The sequence below is a fragment of the Globicephala melas genome, chromosome 6 (assembly GCF_963455315.2).
Source record: "Globicephala melas chromosome 6, mGloMel1.2, whole genome shotgun sequence".
In the NCBI taxonomy this organism is placed as follows: Eukaryota; Metazoa; Chordata; class Mammalia; order Artiodactyla; family Delphinidae; genus Globicephala; species Globicephala melas.
This window is the reverse complement of record NC_083319.1, coordinates 113,245,671-113,271,851: the sequence shown is the minus strand read 5'-3', so window position 1 is coordinate 113,271,851 and position 26,181 is coordinate 113,245,671. Positions and strand designations below refer to the sequence as shown.

At 51.4% G+C, this 26,181-nt stretch overlaps 1 protein-coding gene across 4 annotated transcripts in view; it reads right to left on the bottom strand.

Moving 5' to 3' along the window:
• Positions 1-3,598: 3,598 nt before the first annotated feature.
• SH3RF1 (SH3 domain containing ring finger 1) overlaps positions 3,599-26,181 on the bottom strand; it is a 160,396-nt gene continuing 137,813 nt past the window's right edge. For all 4 annotated transcript variants that reach the window (XM_030845234.2, XM_060301372.2, XM_060301373.2 and 1 more), the window contains exons 9-12: positions 24,870-25,126; positions 23,788-24,092; positions 14,091-14,395; positions 3,599-5,575 (exon numbers count right to left, since the gene is read on the bottom strand). In XM_030845234.2, coding sequence (XP_030701094.1) covers positions 5,407-5,575; positions 14,091-14,395; positions 23,788-24,092; positions 24,870-25,126 — 1,036 coding nt within the window. In that variant the 3' untranslated portion in view covers positions 3,599-5,406. The remainder of the gene's footprint in view (positions 5,576-14,090; positions 14,396-23,787; positions 24,093-24,869; positions 25,127-26,181) is intronic.

Below are 26,181 nucleotides of genomic sequence, written 5' to 3'. Positions count from 1 at the left end.
CAGCCGCTCCGCGGCATGCGGGATCTTCCCGGACCGGGGCACGAACCCGCGTCCCCTGCATCGGCAGGCGGACTCTCAACCACTGCGCCACCAGGGAAGCCCCTACCCTGGGTTCTTGAAGACAATGTGCTCTGAATACTCAGCAGTGGTGGAAACGTGGGATGGCCCTTCTCTTCCTAAACGACGTCATTTTTCCACCTGCCCCTGAACTCAGCAGTGATCATTCTCTCCAAAGTGGGTATCCCTTGCTCTCTCACTTAATTTCCAAGCTCTCATCTCCCTAAAACATTGTGGATGTCTGCTCCTCCCTTCCAAATCTGTGACCCCCACAGGTCGGGGCCTTAGGTCCTCTGTCTGTCCGAGGGGAGACTCAGACAGAGGAAGGAAGCTGGCACAGACCCGTCTTGAACGAGGAGATCAGTACCACGGCAGTTCCCTGCTCTCCTGCCAGAGACACTGCACCAAACACGACCTAAAAGCCGTGCTGTGTGCATCCTTCCCCGTCCTGACGTCCCCCTAAGCGGCAGCACACTCTACCTCATCTTTGTCCTTTACCTGTGAAGCTCAGAGATGCGCCAATCCGCACGTCAGGGACTTCCCAGCGGGGATGCTTTTCATGGTTGTGTAGCTTCTGCTGCACAGATGTCACCAGAGCCCCACCGATGGACACTTAGGCTGTTGCCGGTATTTTGCTGTGATAAACAACACTGCAATGGATAAGGCACGGGCATTTTACACTTGATGAATAAGTGCCTCTGGAAGACAGATTCTTAGAATGGGTGAATGCATTTGCAATTTTGATATTTTCTAGGATGCTCTCCCTAGATGTTTTATCAAATCACGTTCTCATCAGTAAAATAAGTGCTCCTAATTTCTAATTTTTAAAATTTATTATTATTTTATTTTCTTTTTTTTGGCTGCGTTGGGTCTTATTTGTGGCACACGGGATCTTTCGTTGCGGCGAGTGGGCTTCTCTCTAGTTGCGGTGGGCAGGTTTTCTCTTCTCTAATGGCGCACAGGCTGCGGGGCGTGTGGGCCCTGTAGTTTGCGGCATGCGGGCTCTCTCACTGAGGCGTGCGGGTTTAGTTGCCCTGCAGCATGTGGGATCTTAGTTCCCCAACCAGGAATCGAACCCGTCCCCTGCATTGGAAGGCGGATTCCCTTTCTAACTTCTTTTAAAGTTTCCAACTTTATAGGTGAAAAATATTTCACAGTTATTAAGTGCATCTACATTAGAAATATGGTAGAACACCTTTTAATATATTGGCATTTCTTTTTTGAGGAACTGCCAGTTAATACTGGCATCAGGTTGGTGTGGGTGAGAGAGCAGACTACAGTCAAGGGGTTTATTCTCACACAGATCATGTCTGGAGACGAGTAGTTCAGGCCGGCACGAAGGCTGCAAGGTTTTCAGGGTCTCAAGCTCCTCGTTTCTTTCCTTCTTTCCCCCCCATCATATTAAAATGTGGCTTTGGTCTTAAAGGTCACCTAGGCTCAAGATAGCTGCTGGAGTACCAGCTAACGTGTCTACACTGCAGGCTACAAGAAGGAAAAAGAAAACGGCCACACAAAGAAAACGGCCACACAAAGAAAATGGCCACAGGGTGTGTGCCTCCTCCCTTTTAAGAAGCCTCACAGAAGCCCTCTTTGACATTTAGCTTCTGTTTCAGCAACAACTCAGTAACGTGGCTGTGTCTGAAGGAAACTGGAAAATGGGGCTTTTTAACTGACGGCGTTGCCTGGGAATCAGTTAATAAGGGAGAAGAGGGCACTGGGTATTGGGAGGGCACTGGCAGTTTCTGTCCCATATTCTTGGTCAGTTTTACTTTTGGATTTTCATTCTTACTCTTATTGAGTCCCAGGAGCTCTTTATATATGAAGGAGATTCTCCTTGCCTGTCACAGGAGTTACAAAAATTTTTTCTATTATTTTCTTTTGACTTTGATTAAGGTCTTTTGTCACATAGGTATTTTTTCTGTAGTTGAAGGTATCCATGTTTTCTTTTTTACGGCTTCTGGTTTTTGAGTCACATATAGGAAGGTCTCTCCTGGTTCCTTCTGGGACTTTTACGAAGGTCTCATACCCGGAAAGATTCAACTCAAGGTCAAAGCCTTCTGGAACCGAATTTTCTCTCTGCGTTGTGGGCCATAGCAGTGGCAGCTGGCTCACTGACCACTCTGCTACCTCTGGAGACTTAAGGACATCACTCAAGCAGTCTGACCTGTAACCATAGTATGGTGACTTGAAGACCACTGCCACATGCAGGTCTTTCCATCAAGGTTCCTGGGGTCTGGGTGGATGCAGAGCAACAAGAATTTGCATTCAGTGAGCTTAAGGTGCTGTTTAGGATGGAAATTTAAATAGCCAAGTCAGAAAGTTATTACAAGTTATTAACAGAAAGACAAGAGAAATGAGAGAAACATTCCTCTGTAAAAGAGGGAGGGTATTTTAAGGCATTCATAGTTCACACAGGCCACCCCAACAGTTCCTTCTGGTCTCTGGTGAGAATCACTTACCACCAAGAACAGGGCGTTCACAGGAGTCAGGGAAGGGCAAGCCTGTGCTCAGCTGGACACGGCAAGTCTTGTGTGACACCCCCTCTGTTACTGCGGTTGGTTGGCATATTCTTTTTCTTGGAAAAAAGCAATTCAAATAGGATGCTACCTCGATAAGAACATAGCTTAACTGGTTCAAAACAGTTTTTAAAAAGTTCACATGGATACACACAACAAGTTGTACAACTTAGTCTAACCTCTACTAAAAGCGCTTTCCAAACTTGAATCCTAATGTGTAGAGCTCTGGATTGAAATGTTCACCTGAGCTTCTCTGGAGGCATGAAAACACTGTCCTGTTCTCATTAGGAATAGAAAATGACATGCACCGCAGTTGGAAACACCACCTTAACTTGTTCTTTCTAAATCTGATTAGACACAGCAAAGGCTCGTGCATACACCCCAGGAGACTGTAGTGAAATATCTGAAAGCAGAGGTGAAAATAGTGCACGTGTTAAAATAGCGCTTTTCACAGGGGGAAACGAAATGATCACCGACTTGCCCAGGTGGTTACAAAGGTAGCTTTCGGCAAAAGCTCTCATACAACCTACAATTCCTGATTCTTAATTCTGACAATTTGATAGCAACTAAAAGTTAAATTAGGAAAATACTTTTTTAACCCGATAGACGCAATCTTTTTAAACTTACGACTTGCTGGCTTTCCGTGGGGGTTAAAATCACAGCGAGTGTGAAGATGATGGGCCCACGCCTTGCGAGACCTGCAGGCTACGGCACGGCTGGTTTAGGTCTGGTACTCCCTTCTGTGGCCAAGAAGAAACTTCCAGAGTCACCGGACGGTTTAGCCACCGTGAAGGGGGAAAGCAGTGCAGCCCCTGGTTGAGACTCCACACGCTCTCTTTTCAGACTGTAAACTCTCTGGGGAAACCTTATTAATAAATAAGGTTTGTTGGCTGGAGAGGTAAACTGTGGATTATTGTAGATGCCATCTGTCTGAGGAACATGCAAAGAATTTTTATGCCGTAGAAACTATGCCATGTTTAAAACAAAAAAAGAAAAACTTTAAGGATGGACACAATGGATGCATAAAGGCTGAACATCAAATTTTAATCTTGAACCTTTTCTCCAGTCTTCAAATTATTAACATGAAAAGGAACAATAAATTGCAATTTTATCATTACCTTAATCGCCGTGTAACAAGCCCTTGTTACAAAATCTCCATCTACAGTGCCCAAAAAACCAACAGAAAACCCATACATTATATTATCTAAGTGATCTATTAACAGATGAAATTTTAACCAACTTCATACCAGGAAACTATTAACAGAGGTACTTCAATCACATAGCTTAAAATATGGAGAAAAGACAGGTAAAAAAATGATCTTATCCTGGAGTAGTAGTCTTCTTACTTTTTAAAATTTTTATAAAATACACTAATTTCCCAAAATAAAGAATATTATGACACATTGGTGTCAACTTACACAGATGAAAGCTGATGGCAGCTTTGTTTCTAGCTAAATTTCATTTCACCAAAACTTTATATATTACATGAATATCCCAGTAAAGTATTTTTTAAAAAAATTCAATACACAGGAACATAATATACAGTGTCTTATAAAAACAAATGGTTAATTTAGGAATGATTTCGTTTCAACCATGTAATGGATCTCTTTAAGACCATGAAGCCGCTAGCTACTGCGAGAAGATGCGCAGGCCATGTTTTGATTCCCCAGCTGCAATTCTTAAAAGTAAAAAATGAAAAAGGCTTTTGCGTCTGCTTTTTCATGAGAAAACTGTGGCCACGGTCTCTGACATCGCCAAGCCCAATTCCCTGGTTCTGTTTGGAGGGCGGCCCTGACCCAGGCTGCGGGGCCCGACAGGGTGAAGGTGGGCTGTCAGGGCGGGGCTGCAGGATGCGGGCTCCGCCCACCTGCACCCACCACCCTGCAAGGGGGGCGCCGCCCTGAGGCCCCGCCTGCAGCCACCTGGAGGGACAGGGAGTCCGGGTCACAGCCGGAGAGGGCCTGGTTTGGGGCAGAGGAGGGGCTGCCCAGTCCAGCCCAGGCGCGTGGGCATCACCCGTGGCCTCTGTGCAGGGGGTCCACCACCCTCGGGGGCGGGGGTGTGGGAAGCGCCACACGGACGCCTGGGCCGCCTCGCAGGGTCCCTCCTGCATGACTGCACAGGCAGGTCCCCAGGGTGACAGCGCGATGACGTTCAGAGCCATCCTCAGACAGCTGGCAACCTCGGTTCTTCAACTTCCAGCCACCGAGCTGAGCTGCTCCGTTATGAAACTAAATCTATTTCTGAACACATGCTGTCCAAGGGCTGTGCTTTATTCTTCCTTATTCTAGGGAATCAGAGACCTTCAAGGTTAAACTGAGGACCAGGTCTTGGAGTGATTCCCGACCCCAACCAGAGAGAGAGGCTCCTGCCTCGCTACCCCGGGGTCCCTCAGCGACACGGACTCACTTGCGTGTCCTGGTTTCCCAAAGAGACAACCAAACCCGAGAACGGGCATCTCTGACTCAAAGAAGCCGAGGTGAAGCCCGGGGGGGCAGGGGCTGCCTCTGCGTCAAGGACACGCTTTTGCTCCCGACAGGGGATCCTCCAGCTTCTCCTTGGCTATCATTTCATAAATTAATAATTTCTTAAAATCATAATCCAAAGAATTTATCTATTACAAGAAAAATTCAAGTTTAAAAAAGCAAATAAATTAGTTAAGCCTTGTAAACAGGTGTCTGTCTCAGCTAGATATCTCTTTAGGAAAGGTTCCTCTGTGGAGTGAATCGGACAGGACCAGGCACACGGCACGCACCCTGGTCCTGCCGCCCCGGGGCCCTGTGGGCCTTGTGACGGATGCCGTGATAGGCCAGGTCCAGCCCCCGGCGGCTCCTCAGATGTTTTCCACGAAGCTCCCGGGGAAGAGGCCCGTCTTCCCGTTCCGCTGCAGCGTGCCCTTGAACCAGCCGTCCTCCCGCTTCCTGTGCACAAACACGATGTCGCCCTCCTTGAGTTCCAGTTCTGCCTCACTCTGCGGGGGGTAGGAAACCACCACCCGGTGCCTGCAAGAGAGGGGGGGAGTGAGGGAGAAAGAGATGGAGCGGGGAAGAGAGATGGGGGGGGAGAGAGAGAGAGATGGGGGGGAGATGGGGGGGAGAGAGAGAGATGGGGGGGAGAGAGAGAGAGATGGGGGGGAGATGGGGGAGAGAGAGAGAGATGGGGGGAGAGAGAGAGAGAGATGGGGGGAGATGGGGGAGAGAGAGAGAGATGGGGGGGAGAGAGAGAGAGAGATGGGGGGGAGATGGGGGAGAGAGAGAGAGATGGGGGGAGATGGGGGAGAGAGAGAGAGATGGGGGGGAGAGAGAGAGAGAGATGGGGGGAGATGGGGGAGAGAGAGAGATGGGGGGAGAGAGAGAGAGATGGGGGGGAGATGGGGGAGAGAGAGAGAGATGGGGGGAGAGAGAGAGAGAGATGGGGGGAGATGGGGGAGAGAGAGAGAGATGGGGGGGAGAGAGAGAGAGAGATGGGGGGAGATGGGGGAGAGAGAGAGAGATGGGGGGGAGAGAGAGAGAGATGGGGGGGAGATGGGGGAGAGAGAGAGATGGGGGGGAGAGAGAGAGAGAGATGGGGGGAGATGGGGGAGAGAGAGAGAGATTGGGGGGAGAGAGAGAGAGATGGGGGGGAGATGGGGGAGAGAGAGAGATGGGGGGGAGAGAGAGAGAGATGGGGGGAGATGGGGGAGAGAGAGAGAGATGGGGGGAGAGAGAGAGAGAGATGGGGGGGAGATGGGGGAGAGAGAGAGAGATGGGAGGGAGAGAGGAGAAGGAGGGAGGGGAAGCAAGGAGGAGTGGGGGGAGAGACAGAATGGGCTTAGTCACAGCTGCTCAGAGTTGAGCAAAGCCAGTGCACACGCCTGAGACGCTGACAGAACAGGACGGAGCACAAGTCTGCCTATAATGTTGGTAAAATGACTCAAAATGCCACCGTCCCCTGTTGAGTAGAGACTTGGCATGAACAATGTTTGGATGTGCATAATGGTCCACAACTGACCAGGGGCTGATTGAGGAAATCCTGCCCTAAACACCCCAATTCTCCCTGGGGCAGGTTGTCCCAAGGTCCACACAGGGAGGGGAGGACGGAGACCACCAGTTCAATCCACCACCACCAGCAAGGAGGCCGGCATTCAGAACTCAGTTGGTCTGACATCTGTGTCTGTTTCTCCACTGGTTCTCAACTCAGGTATCAGTGGAAAAATATGTAGTTATTACGGAAAGATTCCAGAAGCCTTGCTGGTTTAAGGTCATCTACCCCCTGCTTCCATGCTTCTTCGTATCCTTCTGCAAAATTATGGTTAAGAGCCAGGGAAGCCAGAGGGAGGTGAGCTGTTTTTCACAGTCTGTGTGGTCTCCGCCCACCTGTGTGACCAACAGAATCCTGTGAAAATGACGGTCTCTGGTCCTGAGGTGAGGTCCTAACGGGCGTGCGGCTCCCACCCCGCTGTCTCCCGGGAAACCAGTCCCACACTGTCAGCTGACTCATCACCCTGTGGACAGGACCACACGCCGGGTAACAGACGTCTCTTCCCATAAGCCAGCGGGACCACCTTGAAAGGGGTCTTCCAGCCCCAGTCAAACCTTTACACAACTGCAGCTCAGGCTGCCATCTGGACACTCATCCTAACACACAGCCTAAGCCAGAATCACCCAGGTAAGCTACCCCCAAATTCTCAACCCACAGCACTATGAAATAATACGTATTTACAGTTATTCTAAGCCACTGAGTTTTGGGGGTGATGTGTTATACAGCAAAGGATAACTAATCATCTCTCCCTGTCTCACGCTAATTAGTCAGTCTTCAGCTACAAAAGTGGTTGGGTTTCTACTCTCCTTTGGGTCTCAACGTCAGAAAATGAATTTAGAGCCTCACAGGAATTACTCTTAACGGCAAGTAGAGAACGTCATGGGTGAAGAGTTGGTCATCAGAACCGATTCTACAGAACTGCCCTAAACTCATGAAAGCCATCTGAGCCCGGTCCTTTTGGAAGATTGCTAGTTTCACCAGCCTCTATTCCATAAAACCCAGAATCCACTCATGTTAAGACCTGAGGAAGAGCCCCAGGCTATGACTCTATTAAAAAAAGGCATCTCTGCAAAGGCCCAGGGGCCACCCACACCATTTCCCAGCAACCCTGGGCTCGGGAGCCAAACCATCCTCCAGGGTCTGGAGCAGAAGCGTGGCACAGAGGCTGCCTGATTATCTCAAGAAAGGTCCAGAAAACTGCAACGTGAGTACCGACAGGCTTCAGTCAAGCTTGGAGGAGGTGGGGGAGGCCTGGCCTCGTGGGAGAAGTGGGCCTGGGGTCCACGCAGCCTTTGGGGCCACTCAGAGCAGCTTCACCGTGGGCGGCCATCGGGGTTCTCATCTGTGAACTAGGGCCGCAGGGGCCTCGGGGTTCTCATCTGTGAACTAGGGCCGCAGGGGCCAGAGCAGGTGGCATCAGGTGATGTGTGGAGAACACAGGTGGGACGCACCCAGCATGGTGTCTGTCACAGAGCTGATACCCCAAGTGCCAGCCCGCAGCACGATCGTGGGGCTCCGGCTAGGGCGGGCGGGGGCCTGGCGCTGCAAGGAGGCGACCGACAGCCGCCTCTACCCAGGAACGACTCACTGAGACAACACACTGACAAACTTTAGAACGGCAGAGTTAGGGCTCTGGAACCCCTTCTCTGACAGCTTCCCACTGTGGACTAACCTGAAGGAAGGAACCCAGATGAGAAGACTTCTCAACTCTGATGCCAACAGGCTGAAGATCCACGTGAAAGCTCATGCCGCCGGGACTTCCCTGGCGGCCCAGTGGTTAAGACTCTGCCCTTCCAGGGCACGGGACGCGGGTTTGATCCCTGGTCGGGGAACTAAGATCCCACGTGCCGTGGAGCAACTAAGCCCGCGCGCCACAACTACTGAGCTTGTGTGCTCTGGAGCTCTGGAACCCGCGCACCACAGCGAGAGAGGAGCCTGCACGACACAACGAAGAGCTCGTGTGCCGCAACTAAGACCCGATGCAGCCAAATAAATAAATATTTAAAAAAATTAAAAAAAAAATCCAAGCTGCCACTTGGGGCAAGTTGAAATTTGAGCAAAACTTTATAATTATGGAAAGAAGCGTACAAGTGACTCAAATCATATTCACAGTAGCTCTCTGATGAAATGTATCCCCACCGGTCCTCTGCCAGCTGCCTTACAGGTGAAATGGAACAAAAACATTTCTTGAAAAAAGTGAATAGTTCTAATATTTGCATTTTAAAAACGGTACTAAACCAATTTTGTCAAACATTTCCTGAACTAGAATCGCTGCTAGGCTAAGACCACGATCTTCCTGCCAAGCCCCCAGGGCAGTGGATTTTCACCGCTAAGGGACGGGCCTCCAGGGCTGATATGAGTGGGAACTGCGACCTCGGGGTGTAGGGAGACCAGCCGGTGCAGCGGAGACTCTGCTCAGATGCTGGATGTGCCTCGAGGGTGTCTGCACCAGGTTTCCAATGCAGCCGCTCAAGGTCAACAATGGGCCCAGCCGGCCACCGTCTCAGGTGTGGAGGAGCTTTGCCAAGTGGACGTTCAGCAACCCCCGGCAGATGAGAGCACAGCCGTCGGGCCCCCGGATGACGCTCGGCTGGATCTGAGCAGGGACGCTGGGCAGCCCTGAGCCTCAGGGCCACACTTCTTTCCCGTGGCCGCCGCGGGACCTGGGGTCCACCTGCAAGTCTGCACTCCGGCCACGCCGCTCCGTCCCCTCCCACCTGACCAAACAGCCTGCCTGTCCTCCCGCCTCAATCTCCTCCTGTCCCCATTCCATTTTGCAAAGAAGCAAAATACTAACTTTAACTGCCAGCTCTATTTGTAGCTATTTCTGGCTCAAAACTCCTTTCGGCTTCCCAGCGCCTCTCAGTTAGGTTATTCCTCAGCCTGGTGTGTGAAGCCCTCAGTGACCGGCCTCAGTCTCTCTTTATAGCTACAGCTACTATTATCCCCACAAATGTGCCAAGCACGCCTCCACACGGGGACACTCCCCCAGGCGTGGCCTCTCTCCCCACCCCATGTCTTGGCTCATGTGGTCCCCTGGGGACTCTCTCAGACAACCTCCGCGCCCGCCCACGCCTGACAGGCCTCTCAAAGCCTGGCTCCCACCTGCCCCGCGGCTGCAGGTAACTTCACACCTGACCAGATTCCAGAAGCCTCGGCACTTTGCACCGGCATCCCGGCCTCATGCATTCGGCCAAAACATGAGCTGCTTCAGGGGCGAAGTGATGGTAAACTCACCGTATACACCTCATACCACCGAACACAGTACATACACATGGTCATTCTTTTTTTTTTTTTTTTTTTTGCGGTACGCGGGCCTCTCACTGTTGTGGCCTCTCCCGTTGCGGAGCACAGGCTCCGGACGCGCAGGCTCAGCGGCCATGGCTCACGGGCCCAGCCGCTCCGCGGCATGTGGGATCTTCCCGGACCGGGGCACGAACCCGTGTGCCCTGCATCGGCAGGCGGACTCCCAACCACTGCGCCACCAGGCAAGCCCCATATGGTCATTCTTAATAAGCATGCCGAATGACAAAAATAAAAGTCCCGATCGTATAGGAAAACTACTTTTTAAATGGACAAAGCTCCTCAAAAAGGAATGAAATTCTGACATTCAGAGGTTACAACGTGGATGAATCTTAAAAACATTATGCTAAGTGAAATAAGCCGCACGCAAAGGAACAAATATACGATTTCACTTGTGAGGTTTGCAGAACAAACTCATGCAGTCAGAAAGTAGAATGGGGGCTGTCACGGGCCGAGAGAGGAGGGAACGGGGAGTTAGTGCTGAATGGGATGATGGATAGTGGTGATGGTTCTACAACAATGTGAACGTACTTAATGCTACTGAATTGTACACTTGGAAAAAATGGTAAAAATGGTATTTGATCACAATTTAAAAATTAAGATAAGTGAATTTAAAACTTAATGGAAAGATGAAAGAAAGCAAAGAAAGAAAGAAAAGGAAGGAAGGAAGGAAGGGAGGGTGGAACGGAAGAAGGGAAAGGGAGAGAGAAAGCAAGAAAGGAAAGCGAGAAAGAGGAAAAACCACCCAAAGCTGCACAGTGCTTGGCTGCTGGGACGCATCTCCTGCCCCCTCTGGACAGAACCCTGGGGTCACTGTGGGACGTACAGAGTGGCTCACAGACGTGGCCCTAAATAGGCCTCGGCCTCTTGGTGGCTGTGTGACACTAAATAAATTTTTGGTGATAATGACCAGGGTGGAATTTGAGAAAAAGACGCTTGCTGTATCAAGAAGCTTCGCTGACATCCCAAGGGCAGTCCTCCCGCTCTGGGCTAAGGTATCTGGCTTCTGACTAGATGAGCACTTGCAGTCTTTTATTAGCACGAATTTTCTATTTCCTTAATTTTTCTGGTCTCTCTCATGTTCTCTGTAGTTGGTGCATTTTTGGTTTAGCCCAAATTGCACCCCGTGACTCTGGGAAGCACCCTGTCCAGCTCCCTGGCCTGGGGGTGCCCTTCACTGCTTTCTGCCAGTTGCGACAGCAAACTGCTCTCCAATTAAGTACTTCACTGGCAAAACCAAACTCACTCGCTTTGTAGTTTGCTTGAAGTCCGAGTGAATTATGTCCATTGCTTCACCCAGTGGATTCACTGTCACGGGCTCAAATTAATCATGCTGTTTAAGCCCGACTGCCTTTCTGTAAATCTCTACCCAATCTGTATGTTTCTAAGCATTCTAGCAAAATCCCTCATCAAAGATCAGAGGTTCTTTGCCAATTCAGCAGATGGGCTTATAGGTATGTGGTTTTATCAGTTTAATTCCTAAACTTAAAAATATACAGAGATGACCTGCTGTGTCTCCTTAAGCCCTTTATCTGTAATTTTTTTTTTAGTAGGAAAAAAAACTGTCACATGCCCTTTCTTTTATTTGCCATCCCTTCTGAAATATTTTATTTCTGCTTTCTCTTTGCAATTTCCTAATTATATTTTTCCCAGTCCCTCCCAAAGAGAGCCTAAAACATCTGTTCTGTTATTTCCACTGTCATCGATTCTATTCTGCCTCCAGGATATAACATTTCTTGCTTGTTTTCTTCAGTCTCTCCAACAAACACTAAAGAATCCTTTTGTTCCTCAGAGAACAGTCTCAGCTGACACCAAGATCTGTCAACACACCTCCAGGCTCCTCCTTCCTTATTGTGAGATGCTTATGTCTTTCTCTCCTGAGAATGCTTCTTCCGCCTGACAGCACTGGGCACCCTGGTCCCATTCTTTCATTTGAGATTTATGGGGCAGGGTCATGGTTTGAGAGGAAATTTTATTCCTGTTCTCATTCTCATCTGTAGATGAATCCTATCTCATACTGGACCGATGTTAGACACTGAAAAATATTTCAGTGAAATTCTACCAGGAAAAATTCTACCAAAAGAACCTCAGGCTTCTGCGCTTTGTGGGGGCTGGAGTCGTGAGTTTTAGATTGTGAATCGAGGACTCTGAGATCATGAAATGCTTCCTGAATTAGACTAATGTGACAGTTAATCTTCCCTGCATTTTTAGCATGAAGTACTTTTTATGATGTTGAAAGTTCTGAAATACTGAAACAGGCAATCCCTAAATGATGTCCTCGGTAGCTTCTGAGTAACCAAAAAATTTCATTCCCAGTGGACAACAGGATAATAGACTGTTTTCCTCTTCTGCTTGTTTCCGCACATTTTCCTGTTGTTTTTATAGTCAGGCAGAGCTAAGAATCCAAGTCAGATTCATAACATCAGCCGCGCTGTATGAACGCAGAAGGGCTGGGAGAAGTCGGTCAGGCTGGCTATTACATTCAATATTCCAGTGAACACGTGGATTATAAAAATATAAACGCGGGGCAGACATTCTCGCCCAAGAGCACTTTCCCACTTGTAAAGATGGAAATGGTGCTATACAACACCCGGAAGAGGATTCCAGCACACCGTGCCCCCTCCGTCCCACCAGTAAATCCTCTCCGCTCCCCGTCTGAGGGGCAGCCTGCCCCTGAACCGCTGTCACCTGCCTGCACCGGCGGCCCCTCCTTTGCAGATGCTCTGGACAGCAGCAGCCTGCTGTGAGCAAGGAGGAAGGAGCTGGGATGCAGAAGTTCACAGACTGGGCACATGTGGCATCTGGAAAGGAACGTGTGCTCGGGGAAGAAAAGTGTCACTTGGAACAGTCACGCCACCACCACAAATGACAGGGGAGGGGAGAGGCTCACGGCTCGGAGGGAAACTGCACATCAGTGCCTGAGACTGAAAGAAAGAAAGCAAGCTGCCGGACTGGCACACAGGTGCGATCCCTGGAAAGCAGAGAAACACCGCAGAGAAGAGCGAGACTCTCGGAATAAACGATGACGTGAATTTGGGGCAGGATTTCAAAGTTTTACTGAGAGCCCAACAGGTGAGGGGAAAGACACAACGATTTTATTGGCGGGACAGAAACACTTTTTAGGGTGACGTCTCATTTCATAACTGGTTTCATAAGGGTCAGAAATACATGAAGTTACTTCACTTCCCCGTAAAAGTACACAGTAAATTGTGTACCTTGTACTCAAGGCGCGTAGATTGTTTGACGAATTCTTTCCCAGGTTATTTTTGAGTAATAAAGTGTGCCCCCCCCCCAAGTCGTCTGAATGAAAGCCTCAGATTTTGGTGGGTACAAGTGTCCCCCTGAAATAGAGTTAAGGTGAATTTAAGTCATTTGAAAGTATAACACTTTCTAGAAGTTTTTGAATGAGTAACAGAAAATGCTGCCCCAAAGGCAACACCTCCACAAACTAGAAATTTGCTTTATTTATGAGATGCAGGGACAGAGGGAATAAAGCTTACAGAGACAGACGGCACCTTCAAAGCACGTATTTATATATTTCTGCATTATGGGAAAACAGTCCCCTATTTTTAGTGTACTGTGCCGTGTTTCTAATTCATACGATCCTAGTAGGTTTTTGTCTTATTTACTAGATTTTCTCTCCTAATGCGCCCCTAAGAGCCCCAGCAGCGGAATCAGAAAGGGTGGCTCCCGTGTGTAAATTACGGTGACTCAGGGCCACAGTCACGGAACAGGGCTCGTCGTCCTGCGGGTATCGGAACCCAGTCAGCGGGTCAGGATGGGGGTCAGGCGGGGGTCAGGCGGGGAGAACTCGGACGCCCTCTGGCTCAGGAAGCATCCAAAGTGAGTGGGCAGATGCTCCAGGTGCTTCACAACTAGCAGGTCGTGACGTGAACCTCTGATGAAAATGCCAAACATGAAATGAGGGCGGAGGGCTGGCCCTGAACGAGGAACGAGAAGGAGCGGCACCAGGGCGGCGGTGACCCACAGCCCCGTCGGGGACAGTGCTGGAGACACGGACGGAAAGGGGGTCACAGCCCCACGGGGCGAGAACACAGAGCGAACGGCAGAGGGGGAGCCCGTCACCCCAGGGGGGCCAGGCTGGCCGTCACCACGGACCCAGTGAAGGAGACGTGAGGCCCCTCGGACGCCACAGACCTGCCGGCTCCCCGGCAGCCGTGACCATGGACTCACCTTTCACAGACCGCAGGCCTCGCGTCACCGGCCGCCGGGCCCAGGGACGAGCAGGGCTGCCGCGGCGGTGGGGCCACCGGGGCCGAGTCCAGGGAGCAGGTCCGGCGCTGAGGGCCGGGGGCAGGGGCCGGGGCCGGGGTGTCGGCATCACAGGGCCCGGGGCAGGCGCAGGGGGCGCCAGGGGCCCCGGGCAGCAGCTCAGCCCCCGGCTCGACGTCCAGGGTGGGCGAGGCCGGCGGCGACCCCCGCGGCTTGCGCTTGGTGGAGGCCCCGGAGAGCAGCTTCAACAGCCCCTTTCTCTCTTTCTAGAAAAAAGAAAAAAGCACAAGAGTCGAAGACATGGTTCTGTTGCTGCAGTTTCAAGTTCTGATGTGAGCTTTCGAGGGGCGCCTATGGGTGTCTGGGGACTCTCGGTCTGGATCCCGGGGGCGTGTGTTCACCTGCCCTTGGCCTCCCCCGCACCTGCCTGGGCATTTTCCCTAGTTCTGGACATTCCACTGCTCATCGGCATCCTCCACGGAGGAGGTAAGACAAGCAGAGAAAAATGATGTGAAACCCAAATCCCACCTATTCACCTCTCAGGCTTGGTGAAGGCAAAGCAGCACTTTAGGACAAAATGGAAATTTCAGATTATGGCTTTAATTTCCTGAAATTCTGCCTACCCTAGCTCTAATTCTTGTGTGCTGAATTAGCGTAAACCTGCTCCCATTTCTACAGCCACAGACCTGACGCTTATCATTTATAGGGGTGATGTCTGTTTTTTTTGGTCCGTGCCGCGCGGCACGCGGGATCTTAGTTCCCCAACTAGGGATCGAACTCGCGCCCCCTGCAGTGGAAGCGCGGAGTCTTAACCACCGGGCCACCAGGGAAGTCCATGGAGGGGATGGGTGACGTTTTGATCAAAGTGTTCACTTGTCACCACCTTGATGAAATTAAACAAACCAATAATAACAGAAGTCAAACCATTTCTATTGCGCAAGTACTTCCTTGATCAAAAAGCCAAAACAAACTCCACAAAATTAGAAAAAAGCGCTTCAGTATAATAAAAACCATTGTTATGTCTCTTTGTTGCAAGCAACCATACAAGTAAGAATTTTTCCTAACCATCTCACAGAAGCCACCTCGTGGCTCGACAGCTTTGTTCTGCTAGGAAACCAGAGAGAGGGCTGGCTCTCCTCCGTGCCCAGACCCCAAGCGTCCGTGTTCTTCTGATGCCCAAGCACAGGTTAACCATCATCACTTTAAATTGTTTTACTAAGATGTCAACTACACCATCAGGTCCTCTGACTCAAAACATGGCCTGAGAATAAAACACTTCAGAGAAATGATTCTTTAGAACATTCTCCAGGCAAGCTGGGATTATTAAGGTCCACTAACAGGGAAGCAGAATTATGAGGGGCCCTTAAGGAGACAGAACACTGAGGAATTTTTCCTGAACACTGATTAGTTCAGACTCAGTAGAAGTCCCTTAGGGGGAGGCATAATAACACAGTTTCATTAGAGGCAGGCTGGCAGAAAGAGGAAGAAACAAAAGTAATCATGTATCAGATGAACAAGTGTCCCAGGGGGTCTGCACCCCCAGGCCCCATTTAGCTATCGCTACCCACAGCACCTGTAACCCCCGGGGCAGGAATGAAGTGGGGAGGGGCAGGCTGTGCTGGACCATTTCTGTTTGTCGGAGGCTCAGGCTGCAGAGCTGGCGCATCAGCCCCCCAACCCTTCCCCTCCCTCCTGAAGAAGGTTCTCTTGCATCTTTAGTCAGGCCGGGCCTCAGCCACACCTCTCTGGCTTCTGCTTCACCCCTTCACCTTCCGTAGGGCCGTGTGTGCACTGCAGTGAACGGTCCCACATTCCTTGGCCAGGTACCCGAGCCTGCATGTCCTACGGCGCCAGTGCCGAGAGCAGGACACAGATGAGCTGGCAGAGGACGGGGGATGGGAAGCAAGCTGGCCGGACCCAGGGCTGAGGAAGGAGGAGAGGACAGTCTGCACTCCACAGGGCAATGGTGATTCCATCTACACGGCAGCCTGTGAGGGGGAAGGACACACCTGCTGGCACATCTGCCCCTCCTCTGAGGGAGCCTGGGGTCTCGGGGCTGATACGTGAGCTGGGAAGAACGTCCAGCCTTGCAGGTCCTCAGTGGTTCCCGCTGGGACATAAGGAGGCACACGAGAGGCCCGGGGCCCCACAGGTCTACTGAGAACACAGTCCGGTGATAAACTCAGTCTCAGGAAACCACGGCTAAAGACTCTTCCTAAAAGCTCAGTCCTCATGGCAGGAAAACAGTTAACTGGATGCCTCTCGGGGAACAGCCTCGAAAGTGATTAAGAAGAAAGATGACTCTGTTCCTCTAAAGGGTCACACACATGAAGTGCAGCTCCAGTGACTTCCAGGGGATGTGTGGGGATGGGCTGGGGGATGGGGTGCGGATGGGGGTGGGGATGGGGGAGGGGGAGGGGATGGGGTGGGGTGGGGATGGAGGTGGGGGTGAGGATGGGGTGGGGGTGGGGAGGGGATGGGGGTGCGGATGGGGGTGGGGATGGGGGAGGGGGAGGGGATGGGGTGGGGATGGAGGTGGGGTGAGGATGGGGGTGGGGTGGGGTGCGGATGGGGTGGGGGTGGGGAGGGGATGGGGATGGGGAGGGGAGGGGGGAGGGGGTGGGGATGGAGGTGGGGTGGGGATGGAGGTGGGGGTGCGGATGGGGGTGGGGATGGGGAGGGGGAGGGGAGGGGGGAGGGGGTGGGGATGGAGGTGGGGTGGGGATGGAGGTGGGGTGAGGATGGGGGTGGGGTGGGGGTGCGGATGGCGTGGGGGTGGGGAGGGGATGGGGAGGGGGAGGGGAGGGGGAGGGGGTGGGGATGGAGGTGGGGTGGGGATGGAGGTGGGGGTGCGGATGGGGGTGGGGATGGGGAGGGGGAGGGGATGGGGTGGGGTGGGGATGGAGGTGGGGTGAGGATGGGGGTGGGGTGGGGGTGCGGATGGCGTGGGGGTGCGGATGGCGTGGGGGTGGGGAGGGGATGGGGGAGGGGATGGGGTGGGGTGGGGCTGGGGCTGGGGAGGGGGTGGGAGTGGGGATGGGGTGGGGGTGGGGATGCGAGGACTGGGATGGGGGGATGTGGGCAGGGATGGGGCACTGGCATGGAGGGTCCAGTAGCCGGGCTGTGAATACCATATTCCAGTGTTTCCATGTTAGCAGAACACTGAGCCCCTTGAGAGAATTTTGCAAACTCAGACATGTATCATTAAGGGCACCTTTGTTTCTCAAAACACAACAGCAGAAATGAAAACTACGGATGAATTAATAACAGATACACTTCAGCAAAGCAATTTTTAAAATGTCATGTTAGCATGCACGGAAAAGGGCATATCTTTTAACATAAATCTTAATAATTCTTCTCCTGTGGGTTTTTCCAAGAAACTATTCCTAGATGTATAATGTTTTTGCTGTCATAATTCCTCTTCAGAAGATTTCATCATTTAAAATCACATCTCATATGAAAACAAAAAGCTATTTGGGTCAGGAAATCATCACCAGATAGCCAGAAAGAGTTTCACATATAAACATAATGTCTGAACATAAAGTCAGTAAGTCTGTATTAGTCACACAGCAGAGGCGGGGGACACTATGGAAACGCCACGTCAGAGCTCCTTCCCAAGCAGAAATGAATCGCACTTGAACTACCCACCATTACCCACACCCGAGCCGGTCTTCTTCTCTGGTCTGCTGTGCCCTGAGATGCACAGAGAACGTTGCAAGAGGGAGGCTTCTGGGCCTTTGGTATCAAAAATCTACGTCGTCAGGCTCTCAAGGATAAGAGGTGCTGTTCACAGGAAAGCCACCTCCGACACCTAATTCACACCATCGTCTGATGATAATCACTCGTTTCTTAAGCGAGTATTTACTGAGCATCGAATACGATGCCTCAGTGCCCTGGGCTCTGGGATCACAGCAGTGAATCTGCAGCAAGAAGCTCACACCATCCGGCAGAGACGCAGCCCTGCGGGCACACAGGTGCTCACAGGAAACACAGCAGGGCCGGGGGAGGACGACGGGGTGCTGGCCCCAGTGGACGCGTGGCTCAAGAGGCATCGTGCATGGAGAGAGGGAAAGGCCACGTGAGATTCCAGATGTGGTTAAACACCAATGGGCTCAAGAACCTTGCTCAGTGCGTCCACAAGTCTCCATGTTTGTTCCTGACACCAACCTGATGGAACAGGAATCAGTACTGTCCTCATCGCCTAAGGCTCATCAATGGTCATCACTGTCAGGGGTGACGTGGGCTTTCACCCGAGCCCACCCTCTGCTCTGAGCTCAGTGTGGCCACATCTCTGGAAGCACCTCTGCCCTGGGGACCGTCCGCCAGGGCTGCAGGCCACAGAGGCCAGGGGGCCCAGCTCTGCGGACGGGTCTGGACCTTCCAGACCCGGCTCGGCAGGAACTTCTTCTCCTTAAGACAATGAAACAGCCAAGCCACAGACTCCCTTGTTTCTGACAGCGAAACACGAGCTGGGAGGAAGGAAGATTGCGGGGCAAAGGAAGCCACGAGCAGGGACTTCAGGATGAACGTTCAGGAGAGAAGGAAACGGGCACTTAAACCCGAGATGGATGCTCCAGTCAAGAAACCCAAGAATGGGCCTTCCCTGGTGGGCCAGTGGTTGAGACTCCGCGCTTCCGATGCAGGAGCCGTGGGTTTGATCCCTGGGCGGAGAACTAAGATCCAGAGGGCAAAACATAAAATTTTAAAAAAGAAAAAAAAAAAAAAGAAACCCAAGGTTAACAGCAAGGGTCCTCAAGCATCAGCCAGCACAGTGACAAAGAAGGGGACAGTCGTTAGGGATCTGGGGCACTAAAGTGGACGTGTAGGAAAGCCACCTTCTAGGAAGGTGTTCCAGGAGCCTGGGGCTCAGCACCACTCGGCTGGGGGGCTCGGGAACAAAGGACAATATGGGGACGATGCTCCCAGCGCCTGAGGGACTAGGGAGGTGGGCAGAAGAGGAGGGCGTCAGAGATGGGTTCTTCTCTTCTCCTGTTGTGCGATCAGGACAGTTGAGTTAATTAAACCATCAGGCTTTAATCAGAGACCATTAGACAAGCTCTAAGCAAACCAGGCCTCCGCCTGCAGACGCCTCAGGGTTGAGAAATCCACACCCAGGACAACCAGTCACAGAGGACTAACCCTCCCCAAATAAGGGGACACTTAACCTGTAGCCAATCACGTAATTTCCCTGCTCTGTTTCTGCATCTTCTCTATAAAAGCCTGGCCCTCAGCTCCTGGCTGGTGTCTCCCGACCACTCCCACTGTGGCACTGCCTGATTTGAACAGAATTTTGCTCAAATCAAACTGTTACATTTTTTAAATGCCTCAGTTATGTTTCCACGGAACTCAGAGTTTATAAGAACAGCCGATTACATAATTGGTGCTAATGAAAAAGATTTTATTTCTAGATGAAAGCTCAATAGACCAAAATAATATCTGCTATATTTTAGTATCTAGGGGAAAAAAGCATGTATACGCCACCATATTAGTGGTTTTCTTTGAAACCCTGGATCACATTTAGGTTTTAGATGTCTGGATCTTCTCTAACTTCTAAATAAATATGCAGAAGTTAAAAAAGTTTATAATTAGAAAACAATAAAAAATGTATATACATATACATGAGTATCTCATAAGGACTGAGAAATACATTTGCCCGGAGACGAGCTGATCAAATAATGAAGGCTTTAAATGGAGCATGAAGTTCGAAAAATGTCCAGATAAGCGGTTAAACTGATAACCGTAAAAGCTATCAGAGGTCTTACAGAAAGAAGAAAAACAGTGGTAGAAACGCCCAGAGTTTCAAACAAGAAAAAACTGAGATAATGTTTGGAAACATATGACAGAGCTTCCAATACCTATTTATCAAACCACACAACACAGTTACCGACAGCGTTAGCTAGAGATTTCACGTTGGGGCAAAAACACGTTTCTGAGAGTGGGTGAGCAGGGACTTCCAGACAAAATACTGTTCAAGAGGAACAGCTCTGAGCACACGTGGGAGTGACCCGCCATGTGGGGCAGCCTGGCAGCCCCCCAGAGGGCCCCCGTGTGCAGAGAGAAGGGCACGATGGATGGACCCTCACATGGGGGACAGTTTATGTATATGGGGAATGCCGATCACAGAATGACAAGGGAGACAGAAATAATGAGGGAATTGTCAAAAACCTAGATAGCGGCTGCAAGTCCCAACAAAAACTAGAATCTCTGATACACTTAGAATCTCGGATACACTTTTCCCTTGACCTGCTGATAACTTTTTTTCATATTTATTTATTTATGTATTTGGCCGCGTCGGGTCTTGGTTGCAGCGCTCGGGATCTTCTGTTGTGGTGGGCGGGCTCTTCATCGTGGCACACGGGCTCTCTTGGCAGTTGTGGCGCTTGGGCTTAGCTGGCCCGCGGCATGGGGGATCTTAGTTCCCCGACCAGGGATCGAACCCACATCGCCTGCACTGGAAGGCAGATTCTTAACCACTGGACCACCAGGGAAGTCCATGACTTGCCGCTAATTTAATCTCACAGGAAGCCGAGCTAACTGCAACGTAGGGTCTAACTCTGATCACCTGGGGGAAAGGCAGAGCCCAGGGGCAGAGATGTCCAGCGGGTGAGGACTCCGAAGTGCGTGCCCACGAGACAGACTGCCCGTGGTCAGGCTTGAACTCCGAAGGGTAAAAGAACTGATTTTAAAAGTTCCCAGAAAATATATGCATGACCGGAAACTCAAAAGGAAAGATGCTTCAAGAGCAGTGGGAGGGCTTTCCAGAATGAGGTTCTAAGGACACAAATGCGAACTACCTCAGCGGATGAAAATGCAGAGCCACCCAAAGGCACTGATGTGATGCCCCAGGAAGCGGCCGAAAGGACTCCACAAAGGGATCGGGAGAAGGGCCCTAAGAAGAACATATCACGGCCGCGGCAATTCAAGAAGCTGAAGACCAGAATGAGCTTAAATTACACTGGCAAAAATGCTAATGACCAAAAACAAAGTGTGTGTGTGTAGGGAGCGCTGCCTCAAGTTATGCTCGAGAAAGGAAGAACGAGAGAGACGCGGAGCCGCCGTTTGGGGTGGATGGAGGTCCTCAGACACAGGAAGAAAGGGAAGGGCCACCTTCCGACGGGAAAGGAAGAACAAAGCCCCTTGACAGAAGGGAAACGGGGGAGGAGACTGGGATTTAGAGATCAAACCACTCCTCCTCACAGGCTGAACCCACCCCAGCGGACAGAGGAAATGCAACCAATAATCTGACAGATCGGGATGCCCTGGTGGCGCAGTGGTTGAGAGTCTGCCTGCCGATGCAGGGGACGCGGGTTCGTGCCCCAGTCCGGGAGGATCCCACATGCTGCGGAGCGGCTGGGCCCGTGAGCCGTGGCCGCTGAGCCTGCGCGTCCGGAGCCTGTGCTCCGCAGCGGGAGAGGCCACGGCAGTGAGAGGCCTGCGTACCGCAAAAAAAGAAAAAAATCTGACAGATCCTGGTGAACCTGGGATCAGGGTCAACTCAACAGGCCAAAGAAGGGCACATCTAGTCCTCATTTTCATAAAGAACACAACAACACGCCTTGCAGACCATCTGGAAAATCCTAGAACAGTGTATTCGATGAAAGGCTGACTTAGGAGAGGAAGTGAGACCGAGGAAGAGTCTCTTCCAGGAGATGCTGGCTATAGTCAGTTACAGCAGAGATGATGGGGCAGCCGGGGAACAGTCTGGATGGAGGAATGAGAGACGCTCAGACCTCATCTGGCATCCGTCAAGCTCCCCCTGGATGTCCTGGGCAACAGGATGGAGCGATGTGGGCAGCGTGACACTCGTGCGAATCATGGGATCACTGAGTTTAGAGTGACTGGGACAGTCTCTTTAGTGAGCTGGGAACATTAAATGAGGTGACAGACTTAGAAAGGGACATCTGAAATCTGTGACATGAGGAATAGGAAAAAAAATACCGTAGAGCGTAGCCTTTCAAAAAAGAAGATAATGTAGAAAAGAGACCGTCATGTAGAAAAGAGACCGTCAATTTTCTTTCTTTCTTTCCTTCTTTTTTTTCCCCTGCTGCACAGCTTGTGGGATCTTCGTTCCCGGACCAGAGATTGAACACAGGCCCTTGGCATTGAGAGTGTGGAATCCTAACCACTGGACCACCAAGGAACTGAGATCATCATTTTCTACATAGCCCCTCAAAACACAGAGCGAGGGTCTGAAGTCACAGAAGACAGGTGTGTGCTGAAGCGACTTTCTCCGAGTCGGAGGTGCCTGAAGACAGCAAGGATGCTAGGGAGCCAGGGCACAGGGGCCACAGGGGTCCAAGCAGGGGCCAGTGGCCACTTGTCAAGGATGGGGACTCAGCAGGATAAATATAAGGGCCTTATCGGTTGCTGCTGTAACCAATCACCCCAAACTTCACGGCAAAAACCCGGTGTCAGCAGGGCTGGGTCCTCCTGGAGGCACCGGGGGAGAGCGTTTCCTCGCCGCTTCCCGGTTCCAGGAGCTGCTTGCGTTTCCTGGCTTGCGGTCCCCTCCTCAGGTCACTCTGCTCCCTGGTTCCAACCTCACATCTCCTCGGGCCCTGATCCTCTTCCCTCCCTTATATGAAGATCCTTGTGATTATACTGGGCCCACCCGGATAATTCAAACACCTTTCAACCTTTAATTGAATCCCATCCGGAAGATCCCCTTTGCAATGTAAGGAAATGCATTCTCGGACTTCAGGGATCAGGAAATGGACATCCTTGCGGGAGCCATTATTCTGTCTAGCACAGGCGTACTTCAGCCTCAGAGACTCCGTGAATGCTTCCCTGGGAGGCCTGCGGCTGAAGAGTCTGTCCTCCTCTGTGACAATGGCCCTGACACACCGTCCCGGAACCTTCAGATCTAAACTGTAAAATAATTCTTCCGAAGATACTGACAAAGTTGACCATGTCAGCTTGAGTACAAGTTTAACGTAGTTAATTATAAACAAGGAACAGATACCAATCTTTTGCAAAAACACTCATGTTAACTCAACAATTAAATATTAACTTTTTAGTAGCCTGTAAAGTTTATTTCCTTGCAAACCCCTGCTTACGGGCTTCCTTAACCATTTAAACAGAGCAACATACATGACCACGGAACCTGGTGATGGGACCCTAGAGCTGCAGGCCAACTCTGGGGAAAAGGCATGAACGCTGGGGGGGAAGTCGTGATTACAATACAATTGCGCAGAATCTGCTGTCACTCTGCTCTTTCTGTGCATGTTTAATCAGCAGGCATTTCCCTTGTCTCCAAACGCAACCAGAAGTTAGTCTTTCAAACACAGCTTCCCACTTACATCTCCTTTCAAATTCAGGCCCAAAGGAGAGGTTTTAAAAAGGTCTATCAAATTAGAAAACAATTTCCCCCCTGTATTTCAAGTCAAGAGAAAACCTATCCACACAGATTAAAATCAAACACAGTGTAGGAACAATAAAGCCACAAGTAACACTTCTGATCAACCGTTTCTAGCCCTTACTATATTAAGTACATTTCTGCAGGACTGTTAACCAGAAGCAAAGCTCACTAAACAGGAGGAGTTAAGGTCAGCGAGGGGGTGGGGTGGAAGCCCCCGGACGCAGACCCCAGCTTCCCACACCAGGGTCTAACTGCAGAGAGCCGGGCCCCGGTCGCCTGGCAGGCCCTTGGGGTGGTCACCTTGCTGTCCTTGTCTGGCTTGGCCGCTGAGCTGCTGTCGGGAGAGGTGGGCGGCCCGGGGAGCACGGTCACTGGGCGACCGCCAGGCTCAGTCTCCAGGGAGGCGGCGGGGAGGCTCGGCGGGGCCGCAGCGCAGGCCAGCGGGGCGCCGACCCGGCCCAGGCTGCCAGCAGCCACGTGGGCAGGGGGACCCATCGGGCCGGGGGGCTGGGGCGAGGCCAGGGGGTGATGGGGCAGCCCCGCGGCGCTCTGAACCTGGATGGGCGTCACGGCCGCCGTGGGGCGCTCCTGGCTGTGTGCCGAGACTGGAGAACGGGAGAGAAGAGCAGAGTGTGACTTGGCTGCGTGCCGCTCACTGACCCCGCGCCAGACCAGCGCGCCTGTCACGATGGTTAAGAAACCACGGTGGTTTAGGGGCGCTTACTTGGTCTTGGCGGGGTGCCTGGACACCACCCTTCCAGATCCCGGGATCAGCCCCACGTCTGCTGAGTGCCTGTGAGCCCACTCCACCCAGGGACCCAGCGACACCCCTACAGGGTCAGGTCAGGCTGGCCCCAGAGCTTTTTTATTATCATTGTTCTCCCTTTTCTCAGTAACCCTTTTCCTTCCTTTGGTTATTCTGACAGAACTGAACAGTGCTCTCCACCACTGTTACCTAAGACTCTTGGGAGGTTTTCAGTGCTGTAGAAAGAAGAAAGCTATTGAAGGTCCGCTGGGTCTGAAGCAGAGCTGTGGTGAAGCTCATACCAGACGCTCGGCACGGCGATCCTCAGGGCGCCACGCCGCTGCAGCAGTGGGATTCGGGACCACCTGATCTCGAGCACAAAAGTCACATTTTCAAGTACTATGGACATCGCTAGGGTCCACCTAACTTCCTTCAGACTCTCCACCTGTAGATCAGGCTTGAATTCACGAGCCACGCAGGCGGAGTCGAGTGGCTGTGACTAGACTGTGCCTGCCTGTCTGTCTCCTAACGCTCTTCACTGATTTTAAAGTTCCGTCTGTCCTTCTCAGCATCTGTTGTAAAAGGTCTGATGTTGGTCGGGTCCCCCTTCCTGGTGCCACCGGCCCGGCCCCCCTACCTGTCCTCACAGCGCTGCGCGCCTGGTTGACGGTCATCTGTCCGGACATGTGCAGCAGGACCTTGGCCTGGGGACTCGTCTGGATGTGAGCTGCTGACACCACGGCGGTGGGGACCCCGGGACCGCCGGCCATGCCGTTCCCCGGGGGCTTCTGGGCAGGCGCTCCTGCGGGGGAAGTGCTGGCCGGTCCCCCACCTCGACTTGTCTGGCCAGCGGTCGACACGGGGACTTTACCCTGGGAGGCGCTGGTCGCTGCCCTGCCGAGACAGAAGCCCAGTCCATCAGCAAGACGGGAGACAGAACAAGTAACGACCAGAAAAACGACGCAGAGCTTACAAACAGAACACGTTAGGAAGTGAATGGAACTATCTGCCCAAGGGTAAGAAGAGCAGATTCAAAGAACGACGGCCCTGAGGCAGAGGACGGTCCGGAAACTGCGTCGGAGAAAGGACATACCGTTCCTGGTCTCAGCTCCCACCTGAAGCTAAACATCCCCACCAGCTTCCAGGCCCTGGAGAAGCCGCTCTGTTAGACGACAGGGTCTATGTTGTCACGGCTGTGTCCACGTGCCCTGCCCTCCTCCCTAACTGCCCCGTGTACACGTGCGTGTGTGCACACACTTTGCAACGTCCCCTGTGGCTTCCTTCGAACTACCTTAATCTCATTCATGTTTCAATCCTGTCATTCCCAGCAGCCTGGCCGAAGGCTCAGGCCTAAGACCTCGGGATTCTACTGTTTCAGGTGGATTTCTTCCTTCTGTGACCCTTGATTACAAAGTACGGTGTGTTATTTTTTTAGTAAATTCCTTATTAAATACTCCTGACTCAGTAAAAGTTCCCTGAAAGCAGGGCCACGTGCAATGGTTCTTTTCCATTCCTCTTGTACATGCACCGTTATAGGGGTACAGCCAGCTATCAACAAATATTTACTGGTTGAATTTAACTAAATTAGGTTCACTGTAGCTTTACGTAACGTATTTTTTTAATATTCTAAATTCACTTAAACAACAATTCTATAGTAACTTTCTACCAAGCAGGATACTCCATTAACTTGAACCTCCTTATTTACCATGAGGAGGAACAGAGAATTTACTGTCAGTAAGCATCTCTCCAGAGCCTTTTGGATAATTTGTATTTGAATCTTATGAAAATGTTTTCCTTCGCTAACTTGATTTTTTGTTGTTGCTTTGGTTTCTCTCCCTCAGTTGTTGTGGCTTTTTGTTTGTTTTCTTCCCACCAGGGAAGGCCTAGCTGCCATCTTCTGGATGTGAGCGTAGATTTTAACATATACCGAGGAGAAGGTTTATAGTGAT